At 50.0% G+C, this 20,480-nt stretch overlaps 1 protein-coding gene across 1 annotated transcript in view; it reads right to left on the bottom strand.

The window, feature by feature from the left end:
• Positions 1–9,074: 9,074 nt before the first annotated feature.
• Positions 9,075–20,480, bottom strand: part of LOC135901388 (heparan sulfate glucosamine 3-O-sulfotransferase 1-like) — a 48,152-nt gene continuing 36,746 nt past the window's right edge. The window contains exon 3 of the mRNA XM_070541439.1: positions 9,075–12,811. Coding sequence (XP_070397540.1) covers positions 11,828–12,811 — 984 coding nt within the window. The 3' untranslated portion in view covers positions 9,075–11,827. The remainder of the gene's footprint in view (positions 12,812–20,480) is intronic.

Below are 20,480 nucleotides of genomic sequence, written 5' to 3'. Positions count from 1 at the left end.
ATATATATATATTGTTACGCATGAAGAAAACGAAGACCAGTGAACGTGCTTGCGGTCACGGGTGGAGGAAGGAAGAAGAGGACGACGCTCAGTTGATAAACCAGCTGACCGCTCCTGCGCTCACCTCCGCGACTTCAAGTAAACGGTCCCATTCATCCGTAAGGGTTACAAACGGTCTCCTTCGCACGCAACAAAGTGGTGGAGGTGCGGGGTAACGCTCCCAACAACGGAACCATCACTGCCGCAGCTTCGTCGAAGCCGTCGACTTGCCGGCCTCCCGCCATCAGCCGTGACCATCTTCGACATGCCAGAAGAAGGAGCCACTCCGAGGGCAGCGCCTAGCAGTCCACTGCCATACTACCGAGTTCCACCCACCTTCGGAGGCAAAGCGGGGGAAGATGCCGACGAGTGGCTCGTCCACTACAAACGAGTGAGCAAATCCAACGGGTGGGATGCAACCGCTCAGCTCACCAATGTGGTGTTCTCCCTGACCGATACCGCCCTCGTGTGGTATGAGAACCACGAGGACGCGCTTACGACGTGGGAACATTTTGTGGACGAGCTAAAGGCTTGTTTTGGGGACTCAGTCGCCAAAAAGAAGCGTGCGGAGCAGACACTGTCTCAACGGGCGCAGCTACCAGGTGAGACATGCACAACATATATCGAAGAAGTATTAAAGCTGTGCAAGGTGGTCAGTGCTCGCATGTCAGAAGAAGATAAAGTCGGACATTTGCTCAAAGGAGTTGCTGAGGATGTATACAATTTTCTAATTGGAAAGGAGAGCCTCAGTTCTGTGTCTGACGTCATTCGGCACTGCAGAACTTTTGAAACGCTCAAGATGCGTCGGATTGCGCCAAAGTTTGGTCGATTGGCAAACGTGACGACGGTTGCCAGTGTGGACACGAGTCCTTGCCTCGACCTTCCTTCCACCATCCGACAGATCGTCCGCGAGGAACTTTCCCGCCGCGAGGAGTTGCATTCAACTGCTGACCACCATGGCGTGTACACGTCACGTGAGGCTATGACGACGCCACATTCGACCCCTTGGCAACCGATGGTTACCGCAGCGGCCGTAGAGTACAGCGCAGCCCCACAGCCGAGGATGACAACACGCCCTCCGGCTCCGCGCTATGACCAACGCGCTCAACGCACGCCTACTCGACGCCCGATGTATCGTCGTGACACACGCCACGAACCAACCCACTACACGCGGGAAAATGACAATATCCGCTTCATCGACGAACAACCAAGGTTTCGACCTCTCCCGGTGTGTTATTCCTGTGGTGTCCCGGGTCATATATCGCGGTTTTGCAACCAGCGTATGACCACGTGGTATGGCCAGCCCTCAGAGTTTTCTCGGCCCTCCGAACGGTCGCACGCTGCCCCGTGGCCAGCACACGTATCATCTGGCGACGAGTATTGGCTCAGCAGCTCCCGGAATCGCTCCCCGGCATCTGACAGGAGTTTGACACCCCCACCGCAACGTCGTGCTCCCCGTTCTCCCTCACCGCGGCATCGCACCACGTCCCCTTCGTCACCGGAAAACTAGCTAGCGCGGCCGATGGAGGTGAGGTCGCTGGAGACGTGCTACTGACAGAAATACCTCCTGTGTTGATGTTGAAAAACAAAGTGCGCGTGCTTGTAGATAATGTCCCTGTGATGGCTCTGGTGGACACAGGCGCAACAATTTCCGTCATGAGTGTCTCGTTTAAACACGTGTTAGGGCGAAAGGTTTTGTTTAAATGGGACGAAGATTCAAAGTTCTGTGGAGTGAGTGGTGAGCCATTGCGACCTATTGGTGTGTGTAGTGCTGACGTATTTTTGGGAGGCCATGTTATTACGACAGAGTTTGTAATTATTCCTCGGTCGACTCATGATGTTATTCTCGGCATGGACTTCTTGCGGGAGTGTGGTGCTACTGTCGACTGCCGCACAGGAAAAGTATTCTTAAGTGGTAGGATTCCATCAGGACTCCTGAAGAACCCTGTAGATCGCGAAACTGCACTGTGTGTTTGTGGTGATACGGTCATACCTGCATCATCTACCGTTTGCGTTCCCGTTGTCTGTTGCGGCGCCGATTCCGACTGCTTCGACGCTACCGTAGAACCGATGCACTTTAACTGTATGAAGAAGAATGTGTTGGTGCCACATTGTGTGGTGTCGATCAAAGGTGGACGCACTGGCTTATGGACCGTAAACTGTTCTAAGGAGCCCGTTATACTATCAGATGGCATGAAATTAGCCTTCGCCAGGGAACACGCGTCCTTATCAGTGGCTGAACTTACAGATGTGCCGGAAGAACGTGATGGCCACAGTTCGGAAAAGGCCCTTTTGTCGATGGTGAATAAATCGCTCAGCACGAGTGAACGCCGAACGTTAGTGGGTGTGCTTTCGAAGCACGTTTCGGTATTCGACTTTGCGCAGAAGGACAATATACCTGCAATCCCTGCGTCTCGGACGCGCCATACCATCAACACGGGTTCGGCAAATCCGATTAGACAAAAGCCATATCGTGTTTCACCATCAGAGCGCCAGATTATCAACGAACAAGTGCAAGAAATGATTAAAAAGGGAGTCGTACAAGAGTCAGCAAGTCCGTGGGCAGCTCCAGTGATTCTTGTTAAAAAAAAAGATGGATCTTGGAGATTTTGCGTCGACTATCGCCGTTTGAATGCTGTAACAAAAAAGGACATGTACCCACTCCCACGTATTGATGACGCAATAGACTGCCTTCATTCCGCCTCTTACTTTTCCTCAGTAGATTTACGATCCGGCTATTGGCAAATTCCGATGCATCTTGACGACAAGGAGAAGACTGCCTTTGTAACCCCTGACGGGCTCTTCGAATTTAATGTGATGCCATTTGGATTGTGCAACGCTCCGGCAACTTTCGAGAGATTTATGGACACTGTATTGCGTGGCTTGAAGTGGAACATCTGCATGTGCTACCTCGACGACGTCGTCATCTTTGGCCGCACCTTCAGCGAACACAACTCGCGTCTGGATATTGTCCTGAACTGCATCAGAAACGCTGGTCTCGTGTTAAACTCTAAGAAATGCCACTTCAAAGACCGCCAAACCCTTGTGCTTGGGCACCTCGTCGACAAGGATGGCATCCGCCCTGATCCCCAGAAAACAGCAGCCGTTGAAGCGTTCAGTGCACCGCGCTGTGTCAAGGAGCTCCGTAGTTTTCTGGGGCTTTGTTCCTATTTCCGCCGATTTATTCCTAAATTCGCCGACGTTGCGTATCCGCTGACATGCCTGCTACGGAAGGACACCCCCTTTGAGTGGACTCCGGAGTGTGACTCTTCTTTTCGTCAGTTGAAGTTCCTGCTGACGTCACGACCGGTTCTTCAACACTTCAGTCCTTCAGCTCCGACAGAACTCCATACAGATGCCAGTGGCATAGGTATTGGTGCCGTCCTCGTTCAACGCTACGGTGACCGCGAACACGTGATCGCATATGCAAGCCGCTCATTAAGTAGGCCCGAGCAGAATTACACTGTGACGGAACAAGAATGCCTCGCGGTCATATTTGCGGTTCAGCGGTTTCGTTCTTACCTGTATGGACGCCCCTTTACAGTGGTCACCGACCACCACTCATTATGTTGGCTTGTGAATCTTCGTGACCCTTGTGGCCGCCTTGCACGCTGGGCGCACCGACTGCAAGAATACAGCTTCACCGTCTCTTATAAGAGTGGTCGACGACACGCTGATGCGGACTGTCTCTCGCGTATGCCACTTAGTACTACGGACTGTGACGCCGACGACTTCGATCACCTCGTGGCTTCTGTGTCGCCGCGTTTTCCAGACGTCGACTGCTTCAAAACCGAACAGCGAAAAGACGGTAAATTATCACCGCTCTTCACCGCTACGACCGCCTCGACGACAGCAAACCATTTCTGTGTACGTGATGGACTCCTCTATAAGAGGAACTTTTCCAGCACTGGCGCACGTTTTCTCCTAGTGGTGCCGGAGAGCCTTCGCACAGCGATTCTGAGTGCTATGCACGACGACCCTACGTCTGGCCATCTAGGTTCGGCGAGGACGCTCTACCGGATTCAGGAACGCTTTTATTGGCCTGGAATGCGACAATCTGTTGAGACGTATGTGGCCAGCTGCATGCAGTGTCAGCGCCACAAACGGCCATCTACTGCTCCAGCAGGTCTTCTGCAGCCGATCCCGCCTCCAAGCACGCCTTTCCAACAAGTGGGCATTGACTTCGTCGGCCCATTTCCAAAATCAGCCAAGGGAAACCGTTGGATAGTTGTTTGCGTCGACTACCTCACACGCTACTGCGAGACGGCGGCAGTGCCCTCCGCAACTGCCACTGACGTTTCAACATTCCTGCTGCAATATGTGATCCTGCGACATGGTCCGCCTCGCGTGATCATCAGCGACCGTGGACGACAATTCACAGCAGACGTCGTAGAGGAGCTGCTTCGTTTGTGTGATTCCCACTTACGTCACTCGACACCATACCATCCACAAACGAATGGGCTTACGGAGCGCACCAACCGAACAATTGTAAACATGCTATCTATGTACGTGTCATCCGACCACAAGAACTGGGATGACGTACTGCCTTTTATCACGTACGCGTTCAACACCGCCAAGCACGAGACCACCGGCTATAGCCCTTTCTTCCTGCTGTACGCACGGCCACCCCGGTACTCAATCGACACTGTTTTCCCCTTCTGCAGTCACGAAAATCCCACTGTCGCCGAGACTCTCTGCCTCGCCGAAGAAGCTCGTCGTATTGCTCGTTTGCGCACTTTGGCATCGCAGGACAGATCAAAAGCACGCTACGACATTCGCCACCGTCCGGTAACCTATCGCCCTGGTGATTTAGTCTGGCTGTGGACTCCAGTACGGAAACGCGGGTTATGCCAAAAGCTTTTGGCCACCTACGATGGACCGTTTGTGATTATTGACAGACTCACGGAAGTCACGTATAACATAGCTCGCCTCACGGCGAGTGGTAGAAGAGCTGCCAAGACACAAGTGGTTCATGTCGCCCGCTTGAAATTGTTCACGTCAAGACACATGGATTGACTCGCCCGGCGGGCTTCGTCTGCGACGAGAGGAATGTTACGCATGAAGAAAACGAAGACCAGTGAACGTGCTTGCGGTCACGGGTGGAGGAAGGAAGAAGAGGACGACGCTCAGTTGATAAACCAGCTGACCGCTCTTGCGCTCACCTCCGCGACTTCAAGTGAACGGTCCCATTCATCCGTAAGGGTTACAAACGGTCTCCTTCGCACGCAACAATATATATATATATATATATATATATATATATATATATATATATATATATATATATATATATATATATATATATATATATATATATATATATATATATATATATATATATATATATAAACGAGGAGAAAAGGGGTTAACCGAGGGGCCCGATTTTTATTAGTCATATCATAAGAAGCCAACAAACACTGACACCAAGGACAACATATGGGAAATTACTTGGGCTTAATAAATGAAATAAAGAAACGATAAATTAATGGAAATACATAAATACCCATGAAAGTGGATGGGGAAACGGCGCCGCGGTAGCTCAATTGTTAGAGCATCGCACGCAAAATGCGAAGGTTCTGGGGTCCCCACCTGCGGCAAGTTGATTTTTCATCCACTTTAATTTTCATTAATTTATCGTTTCTTTATTAAGCCCAAGCAATTTCCCCTATGTTGTCCTTGGTGTCAGTGTTTGTTGGCTTCTCATGATATGACTATATATATATTGACACGTGTACTTATCTTTATCGGGCGACCACGTTTCGCCGCTTAACAAATGTAATCGCACAGCGAGGGACGCGCCTGCATGTATCCGAAGTTTCTGGAAAGTTATCGATGCTTCTACCCGGCTGCCTGTTGTCGCCGAACCTTGTGTTATCTGAGTTATCTGTGTTATCTGTTATCTTGTGTTATCTGTTATCTTGTGTTATTTCGTCGCGTAACACGAATGGTGTAGAACTTTGTGGAAGGCACGCGGGTCCGAATGATTAGTCTGGAACATTCGATGACTCCTCTATAAAAGCCGACGCGCTTGACCCGCTGATCAGATTTCCGACGATCGCCGAGCGTGTTCGCCGCTATCGTTGTGCTATAAGTGTAGCCTGTTTTGTGGGCACAGGTTCGCCCGATAAAAGTTAGTTTTCTTGTTCACAGTATTGCTACTGTGTTATTCAACGTCACCACCACGTGACAATATATATATATATATATATATATATAATTATTTATTTATAGTCTCTTGGTTATGTAAGCTTCCTTCATGTAATTGGGGGGCTCTGCTTCTGCGCAAAGACGAGATAGTGTAATTATCACGATAACGTATAGACTAGCGCAGGGGCCGTACTTCTGCAGTTTCGACTACAGCGCTTGCACGGGACCGAACCTTTTGGTCGAAGTGGTGCCGGCGCAGCCTTGACTTGTGCACAGCCCGGATGCCCGAGCGCTGCATCGGGGCACCGAACGCGACTGCTTCTACGTTGAATTTTTTTTCTTCCAGATTTTGGGCTGCCAAGTTGCGGGTGCGGCCCTTACACGAGTCTATACGGTGTATGTCTGCTGAATATTACCAATCACCCTTTTTTCCCTTCTTTGTCGTTTTTTGCGAATGTTCGAAGCAAGAAGCAAAAAACACGTTCCTGGTCAGCGCAGTGTCGTCTGAGCGCTGCTTGGTCTTGCGCAGTTTGCACGGCGCTCGAAGTCCTCCACGAATGCGGGTTCGGTCCACTCGGCCACTTCAGCTGCGCACGACGCCGGTTTCAGGCGAACGCAGGGCACTTTGGCCTTTAATGCACGACGGCAGTAAAAGTGCACGTTACATGTGCACCACCACCGCCGGCACCGTGAATGAAGCGAAACCGGAAGCTTCGTCGTGCCAGTGTGGGAGCTGGCTCTTTTATTGCGCCACGAATGGGGAGCACACAGTCACAGCACAGCATACACAGGCCGAACAGTGATTGTCTTGCCGCGCGCAGAGGCCTACGCTGTATACGTCAACGATTCCAAACTGGTGCAACGACACGCGGGGCCAACGCCCGGACACTCTCGCTTCGCGGCTCGCGAACGCCGCCCCCCACTTTTGGGCGCAGTGCGGGAAACGAAAGCGAACGGCGAAACCAGAGGAATATTTTGTAGCGCGGCTGAGCGAAGGACGTCCACAGCGATTCAGCTGTGGCCGGTTCGATGTGCAACAAGGGGAAAGCTGGACTGCCTGCACGTGACGTCGTGGGTGCATGCCGTACATGGGTTGTAGGCTTTCCATTTTGCCCTAAAGGAGAGAGGTTGTGCTGCACGGATAACAATAATAATAACAATAATAATAATAATATCAAAGTGGCGATACGCCGATTACAAACATTGCACGATCAAAATTTATTGACAAGCTTTACATAAAATTTGGCAATATTTTAAATTTTCACGCTGTGGTTGCAAATAGTTCTTTTTCGGAAAGCATATTAAATTCCTAATAGCCTACGAACAACCAAGCAACACGCAGCAGTGTAGGGGCAGCAACAATACACGTGACACTCTGTAGCAGCGGTTCCCACGTTGAGTTCAGCGAGCGGCACCCTATGGTTCCGCCAGCGGCAAGAACGAATCTTACCCTGTATAGGAAAGCAGGCGGGATACCCCGAGGCCAGGAAGTTTGGGAACACCTGCTCTAAGGAATTAAGGAAAGTTTAACGAATTAGGAATGAATGCACTTTTGACAATTCAGTTGCTTTCTTTATATAAACGTCCGACAGAGCGCTTGCGACGCAGCTTATAATGTGGTAGTTTAGGGAGGACCGGAAAATTTCGTGTCTTCTTTTTTTTTTTCGTATGCAAGGGGTGGCTTGCTTTCTTCACAAGTCAACCATCACCCCAAAACGTGGACGCTTTTCTGCTGCCTGTCCGCGGTGCCTTCCTGCACAGGCGCCTGGGCGTTCGTCCGTGACAGCACAGGACAAGCAGCAACAAGGAAACGAAGTGCTCACAGCAATAGTGACAGCTGCCGTCATATGGCGCAGCCTAAAAAATGTAAAAGTACTCATGAAGTATTGCCCTATTCGTGATGCATCAGCATCGTGGTCCTGTATAAATGACGTCGCTGCAAACGGTCTGTAAGTGTTCTCAGCGACACCTGAGCCAAATTTATACCAGCACTGTTTGTCCAAAGTGCTATAGCGAGGACAAAAAGTGCGCAGCAGCAAGGTGTTGCACCAGTTTGGGTGTTAAGAGTTCCGCGTGTAAATGTAGCACTTCTCAAGGCTCTCAAGAACGATGTATACGGGTTGTAAAGATAACACAGATTGTCTTCCCGCAAATATTCACAGAGTGGATGATTGTCTCGGAAACGCAGCAAGATGTGTGCCGTCTTTCAACATGTCTCAAAGAAACTCTCAAAAAGCTACAGGATATATATATATATATACATATATATATATATATATATATATATATATATATATATATATATATATATATATATATATATATATATATATATATATATATATATATATATATATATATATATATATATGTATGTATGTATGTATAACAACAACACATACCCTTGTCGGCCTCCTTTTGAGGTTCGTGATTGTCTCGAGAACGTCCGAAAAGTGACCTATGTGAGTGTAAGGTATGCATGACATATACACGCGTCAAGAGTTTCAGAAAATGCCACGATAAGGCGAACAATGATTGTCGACAGCCTGGCAGAAGTAATACGTGTGCAAGTGATTGTCTCGGAACGCGCCGGAAAAAGGCTCGGCATAGCTCTCTTGCAAACGTCAGTCGCGGAGCTTTCCCAGCGTTGCGAAACGCCGCTCCTAATTGGTCGCGTACAGTGTCCGGTGTGTAACCGCAGCAGGCGTGGTGACGCAGTGCATGGCTTTGCCCGAAGTCGCTGGTTCGGCCCAGTGGCGTAGCAACAGGGGGGGCCGGGGGGCCGTGGGCCCCGGGTGCAAGGGGCCAGTTGGGGGGGGGGGGGTGTCATATACGTCTGAAGACACCCCTCTTTCCGCCGGCTAAACCCCGGGGGGGGGGGGGGGGGTGACAGAAGACCTATGGGCCCCGGGTGCCAGCAGACCTAGCTACGCCACTGCGGCCTCATTTCGATGAGGCGAAATGCAACGGCGGCCGTGTATATACGGGCACCGCCCAATGGGTGCACGTTACAGTGAGGTGGTCGGAGTTAATCCACAGTGCTCGCATTACGGCGTTTTGGTTTTGGCGCGTACAACCCGATAATTTTTCATGGGTACGGTTTGCTCCCGATGCGATGGAAGCGACGCTTGATGGCTGCGTCTCCGCTAATAGCCAACGAATTTCGTGCTTCAAAACGAAAATAAAGGTCAATAATATAGACTAGACACTATAACCTTAGAACGTTCGGACCTAGTCGAATGTGTATTCGCTACTTCGGCAAAAGCTACCGAACTATGAAAAACTATCGAACATGAAGTTAGTCTATTCCCGCACACAACCGTTCATCCGCGATGATTTCAAACTCGACAAGTAACACACTGCGCGAATACACTATACAAGAAGGGCAGCAAGAAAAAACAGGAGATAGCGTAGTCTTTCTTTACGCCCTTGTACATTACGTAGTGCGTTACACTTGTTCAGTATGAACCACAACTATTCCGAAACAGAGTACTTCTGTAACGGATTTCAAACTCTGCCAACTCCCGCCATCAAAGTTTCGGGATAGATAAGTCATGTACTTGTGAGCTGGAATGGACCAATAATCTGACACCAAAATTACCAATGGATTACCAGCTTATATATGTTAACAAATACGCATGGCTTCACAGTTTTGGGCCGTTCAGCATGCTGACTAATAAATCGGTCTACGTGGAGTTTCCAAACTGAATATGAACTTCAACAAAGATTTCGAAGCGAGAGTTCGAAGTGAGACGTTTCGCGACTCCAGTTGCTGAAGAGTCATTGCACATACTGGCACAGTACTCTGGCATGCTACACACTCTTTAGCGACCTTGAGTTGATTGTTTCACCGTTTATTCCCTTTGCCCAGCACAGGGTAGCCAGCCTGCACTTGCACTGCATGACTAGCCTCCCCGTCTTTCCTCCCCTTTTGTCTCTATCTTTAGTTGATTGTCATTTGTCCTCAATATGCATGACAGCGGCTCGCCGGAACCGAACCAAAGTTCAATGGAGACTTGTCTGAGAAAAAGACTGCAGGTGACACTGATTGTCATCCGCAGTAGGAGAAATGTGCTTGTCTTGAAACATCTTACCGCGGCCACTTTCAGAACGTCGAACAAACGCCGGTCCACCTTCGACACTGCAGGACACCATTCTATGAACTCCGGCACAAGGCTGGATCGAAGCGAAATCCATAGGTTGCCTAAGGTGCAGTGGCGTAGCTGGAAGTTTTTTTTTTTTTTTCGGGAGGAGGGGCAGAAAGTGTGATTGTGAAGAGGAAGAAGCGCTGCTTTCTGCAGGCTTTCAAGGAGCACGACTCAGCGCGATGGGGAGTGAAGGGATAGGGAAACTGGGAAGACCACGTACTAACACAGAAATTCCGACTGGGGGGGGGGGGGGGGGGGGCATGCACCCGGTGTACCTGGCTACGCCACTGCTAATGTGACACTCAAACGAACGAAAGAAACGTACATGCTGCTACTCGGTGAGCCCGCGCCGATACCCTGGTCTCAAAGGAATAACTAAAACGTACCGCTCCATATTATTGTTCTAGTCTCATCTCTATCTTAATTTTTTTATTTCATGGCCGCAGTTTACAGTTACGACCAACGCACTGAAATACGAAGCAGAAAAAAAAAGGCGGTCGTTTGCTTTTCTGGCTTCGTGTTTTGGCGCATTGTCACAATTGTAAATGTTTAGCAACTAGCCCGGCTTTCAGTTCAGTCCACGACTTCGTGGTCATCAAGCAAGAGCTAAGAAGAAGTCTGGCCATCACGGACATGCCATACGCATCAGGTCGCCAGACACTGCGTTCAAGAGCAAAGACTACCGACGTGTGAAACGGTCTCCGAAGTATTTCCAAGCAGGAGAGCAAATAAATGTCCCGAATTTGTCAGCGATTTCGTGAACCAGCGATGTCCAAACGAAAAGCCCCGTTCCGTTCCGTCATCAGGATCAATACGATATAATGTGGAGAAATAATCTTCAGATTTCGGTCATTGAGACAGCGGTCGCGTTGATTAGGAACACTGCATCCTCTAACAGCGGATTGGAACCGAGTTCTCTGCCAAGGGTAACGCGTTAATTAATGTTGTGTCAGCGACCCCTCGTGAGCATGCTCTAATCAGTGCCACCGAGAAACCACCCAGGTATGCTGCATGCGTAGCCCTCGCCGAAACGAGCCGACTGCTGCAGTATAAGGTGTCCATAACAGTGCTTCTCTCCTCCCAGCAGTGATTAGTGCAGAATTATTCGATCGCTCGCTCTTCTGAATGCACTCGAAGCCTCACTGATTTACTTGCTCAGTGGTGTGGAGGAGGAGGCGCTTTCTTTCTATTTCATACATAAACCGCAACGACTGTTCTAAGAGACGTGAGCGAACTCTGTAAATGTATAGACTGACAATGAACTGCCTCTCACTCCCGAACTCTTGGGCAAAATGCCAAGCTGTCTTTAGGAGGGCTTGCCATTAACTACAGTCCTGGCAAGTAGCGGCCTCCCCTCTCTGCCTTGTAATAACGGGCGCCAAACGTGATGCTAAATCAGACATGCGCGTATACGACAAGTCGGTGTGAGGACTGCTTCAGTCGCCATAAAGAAAGCATCTTTGCACGCAAAGGAACAAGCACCCTCCCGGCGGTCACTGTTCGGGCCAGCCAAAGTCCCTGCCCATGAGGTGGTAGAACTCCCGGTTGAAGGGCGCGAAGAACTGGCGCAGCCGACTCACCACGGGCCCCGGCACGTGCGGGTGCCGGCGGCCCTTGCTGTCGTTGAGGCAGCGCGTGTCGTTGGGCCGCGGCCGCAGGCAGTAGAAGCCCTTGGTGCGGTTGAAGTACAGCGCGCCGCTCGGGATGAGCGCCGGCAGCGCCAGGAAGGCCTCGACGCGGCGCAGCTCGCGCAGCGGGTCGCGCACCAGCCGGTCGCCGTCGACCACGTGCAGCTGGCGCCGCGGGAAGTGCGACAGCCACCGGCGCACGTGCACCGCGTACATGCTGGTGCGCACGGGCCGGTACTCGGCGTTCACGGCGCCGTCGGGGAGCAGGATGAGCCGCTCGAAGGGCGGCGCGTCCTCGCGCTGCAGCTGGCGCCGGTTGGCGGCCAGCTGGGCGTAGTCGGACACCAGGCGCACCACGGGGTCCCGCACTATGAGCAGCAGCAGCAGCGAGGCGTTCATGGCCCAGACGCGACCGGGCGCCGCCTCGGTGACGAAGTACGCGGGCGACTTCTCCACGGTGAGCTGGTCGGCGCGCGACGCCGGCATCCGGCGCCGGTACCAGTCCAGGCCTAGGGCGTACCGTTCGTCGTCGTCGAAGAAGTGCACCTCGTCGGGCGCCTTCTGCACGGACGGGTGCAGCGCCAGGAACTCGAGGAGGGCCCGCGTGCCGCACTTGCGAGCGCCGATGATGACGCACTGCGGCAGGCGCCGCCGTAAGTCTGAATCGGCCGCCGCCGCTGCTGCTGCTGGGGCGGGCGGCGGCGCCGCTGCCGCGGCGTACACCTGCCGCTCGGCCCAACTCGTCGCGGGCGGCGGCGGCACGAGCAGTTGCGCCGCCAGGAAGCAGGTGCCGCAGGCGACGGCCACGCACAGCGCCAGCAGCCGCGGCCGGTTCGAAGACGACTCGGCCTGCAATACACGAGTGAGGAACTGATGTGCACGTGTGGACAACGGAACGGGGAGCGCAGTCGAGGGCAAGAGTGATAGGAAAATCTGTAGGTATAGAGGTGGTTGACCTAAGTGCAATTCTCTGATCATGTACTAGCCACGTAGGCTGTTGGTACAATTAAGAAGAGTGTAGGATTGGGCTTGTTGGTAAAACATGCTTTAAAGTTTCAATAACAACGCAGGGACAGCAAAGGGGACAGAAGAGAGAACATAGCGATTACTTCCAACAGTTTATTTTCTTTTCAGAAAGCATAGCAAGTTTTATAGCCACACATTACCAACCACGCGCAGAACACCGCGACAAAGCCATACGAAATTCAACGTGGCATCGACAGCCCGAGGTATCTGACCTCCTTGTCAGTTAGCGCGACAGAGGGTGTGCTGACCTTTTATTTTCTTTCCTTATGTATTGTATATTGCACCGCTTTCCTTCTGTAACCGAAAAAAAAAGTGCTTCCTGACGACGCTCGGCAACTTTTCGGTGGTTTCACTTCTTCTCAAGGACACGGGACGAGAGTGCAAAATCCTGAAGGCTGAAATGCAGAGGCAAGCACGGTTGTACAATGAGTACTTGTGTGCTCATCTACACGCTACCAGCCGTCCCGCTGATGCTGCAAGGAAGCCTCGAAAACTTGGTCGAACTGTTTCACAATCTACCGGCTCCCTCTGGAAGACCCAACTTATTCAGCTTCGTACTCTTGTGCCTGTGAGGCAGCTATCGCCCGATTGCGTGCTTCATAACCCGGAAAACTTGGATTTGTCCCGGCCCGTCACCGATGTGCTTTCTCTGGGACCTAAGTTCGCAGTTGAGCCGAAGCGTTCCCCGCCGGAGCTCCTGGCTGCGGGCAAGCAAGCCTCCCAGCGTGCTTCTGAGCAATGCGTAGCAGACGGTGTTGACGTCCTGTTCTAAAGGGCATGTTCAATTTAAAAAAAAAATGTTTCTCTTGAAGTTTTCTTCAATGCGAAATCTCATAAACTTGACATGCCTTTTAGGCTTATCGTTTCAGAAAATGACACCTGTCAAAAATGTGTCGCTCTTTTCTTACAGAAAAACATAAATTGTTTAAAAGTTGATGATCCGTTTCTTTTAAATAACTCTGGTGCAGTCCAGCACTTTGTCAGCTCACGATGCAATGAAAACCTGTTTGCCTTTTCAGTTGACGTCAAGGACCTTTATTATTATATACCACATGTTTCACTACTTCACTGCATTGATGAATTTGGCCCTTCAATGTTCCAGACTCAGTCTGGTATCAGTGTCAGTGGTTTATTTAGAATCACTTCACTTTTATCTACAGTCGACTTACATCCACTGGGATGGTAAACCTTGCCTCCAATATGAAGGCATTGACATCGAATCATGCATCGCTCCCCTATTAAGTGACTTGTTTCAAAATTTGACAGATCTGTGTTGGATGCTTTTATCAACATTAACGTCTTAGCTGCTTTTAGATACGTGGACGACTTTCTCATTTTTCTTGACAGTGATGCCATTTCGTACGAGTCTGATGCTCTTTTAGTTCTGGACCCAGTGCGCAAATGTTTTAAAGCACTAGAACTAACCCATGAACTAGAAGAAAGAAGTTTAACCGAGGGGCCCTTTTTATTAGTCATATCATGAAGTTCAGTGTTTGACGGAAGCCCGTCTGGTCGGGATGAAACATGGTTAAAAGGGTAAACAAAAACCCGGGGCACTTCGCCGACCAAATAAAGATTTAAAAGAAAAGAAGACGTTTCGGCTCCCACACGGGAGCCTTGTTCACTGGCAACATAGGGGAAATTACTTGTGCTTAATAAATGAAATAAAGAAACGATAAATTAATGAAAATGAAAGTGGATGAACAAACAAACAACAACTTGTTTGTGGGATCGTTCCGCACCTGCAGGTGGGGAACGATCCCACAACCTTCGCATTATGCACAACGCATAATATAACGAAGGTCTCGAATCCGGCAACATTGACGCCTTCACGTAGCATGTGTGGGTTTACTGACCGGTTGCCTTCATCCCCCCCCCCCTCCCCCCCACAAAAAAGATCACGTTCTCGTGACGCCTGCGGCAGAAAGGATCTTCCACGTCCGCCGCCGAGGTTTGTGACTGGTGGCGCTGGCTAACACTCCCAGGGTTCTACTATGAAACACAAATACCCTCAAAAGTGGATGTGAGAAAACGGCGCCTCGGTAGCTTAGTTGGTACAGCATCGCACGCGTAATGCGAAGGTTGTGGGATCGTTCCTCACTAACGGCAAGTTTTTTTTTTAATCATTTCCATTAATTTATCGTTTCTTTATTTGATTTATTAAGCACAAGTAATTTCCCCTATTTGTCCTTGGTGTCAGTGTTTGTTGGCTTCTTATAACCAACTCGTGCATATTCTGAGAATGGCGTAATAATCTTCCTAGACGTTAAGCTATTTTTGCACGAAAACCGTCCTTGTTGGATGTACTGCCCACGTGGCAACAAGCCACTTCTCCCATTCAACTCCGCGCACTTATGAAACGTCAGCTCATGTTTCAAAAGCTCCCGCGAGCACGAGATGATCGACAGCTTTCGCGAACAGTCTGAACGGCCACCCGTCCCTCGTACAAGCTTCTGTTGCTGAAGGCCTGCGGCGCAGCTATACATCCGTGGTGAATGAAAATTCAGAAGGAGCAACTCAGGATAGACAAAAAATTGTGGTAATCCCATGCATGCATAGAATCGCGCACAATCTGAAAAAGGTCGCTCAGCGTATTAACGTCAGCGTTGACTTCTCTGCCCCAGAAAAATTAGGCAACTTGTGCAAAATAACCATCCCAGCATATCGGCACAAATGATCGAGGTTGCCTTAATTATCACACAAAAGAATAAATTCATAGATTGCACAAACAACGTGCTGTATCGGTGACTACCGATACAGCACGAGACTACCGATATCTGTATCGGATCCTCCTTTCCTGTGGTAGATATTACATCGGATAGACGGGCCGCTGCGTTAATTAAAGACTGAAAAAGCACATACAATGTTGACCGCGCTAAACAGGGTTGGCTTTCTGCCCACTGCTGCATGTGTTGATGTAAGCCAAGATACAAAAAAATTATCATCATTGCAAAACACCGTACTCGTGTCACGCGTGAAATAATCGAAGCGGGAAAATTTCTATGTTTAAAAGATGGATGCGTCAGCACCCCCTCTGTCGCGCTAAATGACAAGGAGGTCAGATACCTCGGGCTATCGATGCCACATTGAATTTTGTATGGCTTCGTTTTTGCACATGGTTGGTGTGCTAATGTGTGGCAATAACTTGCTATGCTTTCTGAAAAGAAAATAAACTGCTGGAAGTTGGGGCTCTGATCTTTATTCTGTCCCCTCTGCTGTCCTTGCGCTGTTGTTCAAACTTTAAACTGTTGGTACAAGTATTTCGTATGTGTATCTTCGGTTGTATAAACCTCGCTTTTGATTGATTGATTGATTGATTGATTGATTGATTGATTGATTGATTGATTGATTGATTGATTGATTGATTGATTGAACTGAAACGTAGGTTCGCGCGCATCTTCTGTCAAGCAAGCACACTCCTGACCAAATGTATGTATGAAAAACCCAGGCAGTGGCGTAGCTAGGAGTTTTTTCCGAGGGGGGGTGGCAGGCACTGTTGAAGCTTGGGCAAGCTGGCAGGTTGCTTCCCAACCCCTCACGGTTATGACCCTGACCCTAGGCCGTCAAAGTGTGCTATTGACGAAGTAGACTCGGATCGCTGGTATTGACAACAATCTGAAACGTAATTCCGAAGCATCATCAGCGTGGCTCTGACTGCCATCGGCGGGTCCATTTTAAGGTGTGGATAAGCGCGCCATATGCAGGCTAAATCAAAGTGTCTTATTGTGATACAAAATCGGTCGTGATAGCAGCGGGGCATAATATGACGTACCGACACTTCGCCGAAAGATAATTAAAAAAAAACAAAAAACAAATTGTAGAGTCTCGAAACTGCACAGCCCCGAGGGTGTAACAATATATTCGGGTTAATATTGAGCAGCGGCCGCCGCGGCCGGGACCGGACAATGCCAATTATACTGCGACGCCCAAACAGTCTGCGTTCCAGCAGCCATGTCGTTGAATTAACGCTTTGAATGATACTTAGTATTGTCAAAGAAAGCAGTAGCAACACAAACGCGAACACAGAATCGAGCGCTGGAAAAACACACAACTGTAAATAAATTAATTATGCAAGCAACGATCCTGCACTGCAGCTCAACTTTCCACGTGTTGTTTGGTTGAAAGCACATTTCTCGTATTGTATCAACTAATACTTTGTGCCATAAACACTTGTGAACGAAAGCGCGTTAGTGCGATTGACAGAGCTACATATTCTATACAGAAAAACGTAACTGTAATCCTGTAAATGGAGCGCTGTATAGGCTATATATATCGTTTCCCAAATACACATTTCATAGAAGCAGGCCGACAAATGTCACTGTTTAAACTGTGATCATACATATGTGAAATTTGGCTTGATTGTCGTAAGCCCTTTATTGATGTATCATCACTCGAGTGTGATGGCTCCAACTGCAGAGACCGCTCGTGGAACCCGCCGTGGTTGCTCAGTGGCTATGGTGTTGGGCTGCTGAGCACGAGGTCGCGGGATCGAATCCCGGCCACGGCGGCCGCATTTCGATGGGGGCGAAAACACCCGCGTACTTAGATTTAGGCGCACGTTAAAGAACCCCAGGTGGTCGAAATTTCCGGAGTCCCCCATTACGGCGTGCCCCATAATCAGAAAGTGGTTTTGGCACGTAAAACCCCATAATTCTTTTAACCGCTCGTGGAAACAACCAGCCAGGATCACATTCTCGTCCTTCGTTTCCCGGACTCTTGAACAAGTGGAATCATGTACATGCGACTCAGGCTTGTACTCGAATTCACTCCGACTATGTGTCACTCAAACTCACTCGGACTCATTTCTGCTTATTGACAGGACTAATTCTGACACGCGCAACTCTGAGTGAGCCGACTCATGATGGGCTTCGATTGCATAGCCTTTAGACTCCTACACAATTGCATTTAGGCATGTGTACTTAAAATGAACGCTCGCCTAAAACATTAGGAACGTTTTTCCCCGGTGTCCTCATTCTTCGTTCACGTGTTGTGCTCAAACTGCCCTTATCGTCTCTGCATTTTATCCTCAGCGTCTTCGACAACAAAATGTCGTGCGAGTATTCCTATATGTATGCGCATCGCTTCTATCGTATGTGCTGGTGCACACTTTTTGAACGGGCAAAAACGAATACAGTTGATTGTTACCAGCGGCAGAAAAATTGTGGCCCAAAGTACGTCGAAGCATTGAAAGGTTGGCGAGTTCGCACGGATTCATGACACAAATCGCCACGCACCGATGACATTAATTATATTAATTATATGGCGAGCTAGATAATGTACACGTACACACACTGGATAACTTCGAAAGGTACCCGTATAACAGGTTCTTAGCAATAATAATAATAATAAAAACCCTGAGTGCACGTGGTTACAACATATAGAGAACATATACTCGCGCTTGTTGTTGCATACACACCGAGAAACAGCCAGCATATTCCATAGACTGACACATGTATATACATTGGTAGTTCTTTTTGTGTGTGTGTGTGTGCTCAAGACTGCCTGCCATCAGTGGCCTTATGACACGACATAGGACCAAATGTAACGGCAGTGCGCATCTGTCGCGCTTCCGAAGCGCTGAATGGCTGCGATTCGGCAGCTGTGCTGAGCCTCCCCAAAAATCGGAGACGCGAATTCAGTGCGGACCACAAAACGTGTCTCGCCTAATGAAAGCGCCGTCCGCGCAAAGGGCCGAAACCGCAGCGATTGTGTGCCGTTATCGTTCCACAATGTAGGCAAAGCGAAGAGGGGCTCTTACGCAAGAGAAGTTTTGCGAATACAGGCCTCGGTCCAGTGATTATGTGTTCCGTCCTTGGAGTCAGAGTACACAGCCACGAGTACATATATCTCATTAGCATACGCCTGAGTTAGCGCGTGCTCCGTTGGCCACTAAATAGTCACCGGAAAGACATCGGCCAGAGGAGGAAATTGGAAAAGGACGACAGCCGCCGCACAGCTTCCGCCAAAAAGAACAAGCCTTAAGTGCGACACTTCACCGGTCGCGGTACTTGCACAGAATCCCGTTCTCACCGGAATGGCCGCCGTGCTTCGGAGTGCGGCTTCCCCGCTCCGGCGGCGACTTCGCGGGCGGCCCCGCTAGCGCATCGTGGCCCAGTCGCGGCCCAGTTCCGTGCGCAGGCCGCGCTCGTTTCGTCTCACGCCATGGCAGCGGCGGTCGGGGCAGACGCCATCTTGGAGCAAGCGCCTCCCCCCTCCCCCCCCCCCCCCCAAGTTTGCCTTCCTCAGCGTCTGAATCGACTGCGGCCGCCGCTAGCTAACGCCGGCGCCTCCCATTGGTTCTCTGATCTGGTCACGTGATTGGTTTTTTCCCTTTTGTATTTCATTACGCCCAAGCGCTCTTCCTAGATGAAACCGCGTGATCCCTCTTCCTTCTTTTTCGGGAGTCGAAGGCGTCACGTGACACATTTCCTTTCGGGGCGGAACGGATCCTGTGGCTGCTTTTCGCCCCTTTAAGACGATTTTCCGTTCTTAGCGCGCTTTTTCAGACTCTCGACAGTTCAGACCGCTTTTGTTCTTCGGTCGGCTATCCCTTAAGGTTCGAGGGTACTTGAAACTGGACCGAAACGGAACATATACTACACCGTCCGCTAGACAGTCCCAATTACGGTTGAAATGAACATTCCCAGTCGCGGTCTCCCTTCGTTATTCCCCACTCAACAGTGTGCCTAACATGACCCGGAAGGAGGCAGAGGCGCGCCTTGGATTCTGCTGTCACGGGCAATGTGTATATAGCACCTTTTCTCCTGTACTTTTTTCTCTCCGACAGCGGCGCACTGCCATATAGCGACGTGAGAGTTACATAATGAGATAAGGGAAAACGTTTTTGGGGAGAGTAGGGTGGGGATACCGCTCGTGAACAAAGCTGAGGCCCCTGAAAAAATTCTGGCGTCTTACTAGGTACAATGGCCCGTCGGCTTGCGCCTCTTGAAATGGACTTTCTTTTCTGTTCGCCCTACAAATGCCCACTAGCCGGTCTGTTGTCCCCTGCATGTGAGGCTCAATATTCGCTATTATAAATACTGTAATTATTGGAGCCAGGCACGTACCCAGGGGGGGGGGGGCGCCGGGGGGGCCCGCCCCCCCCCGAAATCAAGTAACATACCCCCCCCCCCCCCCTCCCCACCCACGCCACCACTCCTCACACATTCCTAAAGCGCCACCAGATCAATGTTGAGACTTGACAGCTGTACATCGGTCCGCATTATGCTGCCTTTTTCACTCCTTTTAGATGGCGGTAGTTATCGCCATCTCTTTTATAGTGAAGGACAGTTTTCTCGTAGATTCCGCACGCGCGCGATTAACTCGAGATGCGTTCAGTTGTCACCATCTATTCAACCGTCACGCGCATAGCTGTTGCTTTTGTTAGTTCAACCTTCTTTGTTTAGGCTGATCCTGGGACAAGGAGAGGGATACAGCTGTTACTCAGCTGGTCTGTACTCTCATGGAACGAGTTGCGGCCGGAGAAAACGCC

The sequence above is a fragment of the Dermacentor albipictus genome, chromosome 6 (assembly GCF_038994185.2).
Source record: "Dermacentor albipictus isolate Rhodes 1998 colony chromosome 6, USDA_Dalb.pri_finalv2, whole genome shotgun sequence".
Classification (NCBI taxonomy): Eukaryota; Metazoa; Arthropoda; class Arachnida; order Ixodida; family Ixodidae; genus Dermacentor; species Dermacentor albipictus.
This window is presented reverse-complemented; position numbering and strand designations above follow the sequence as displayed.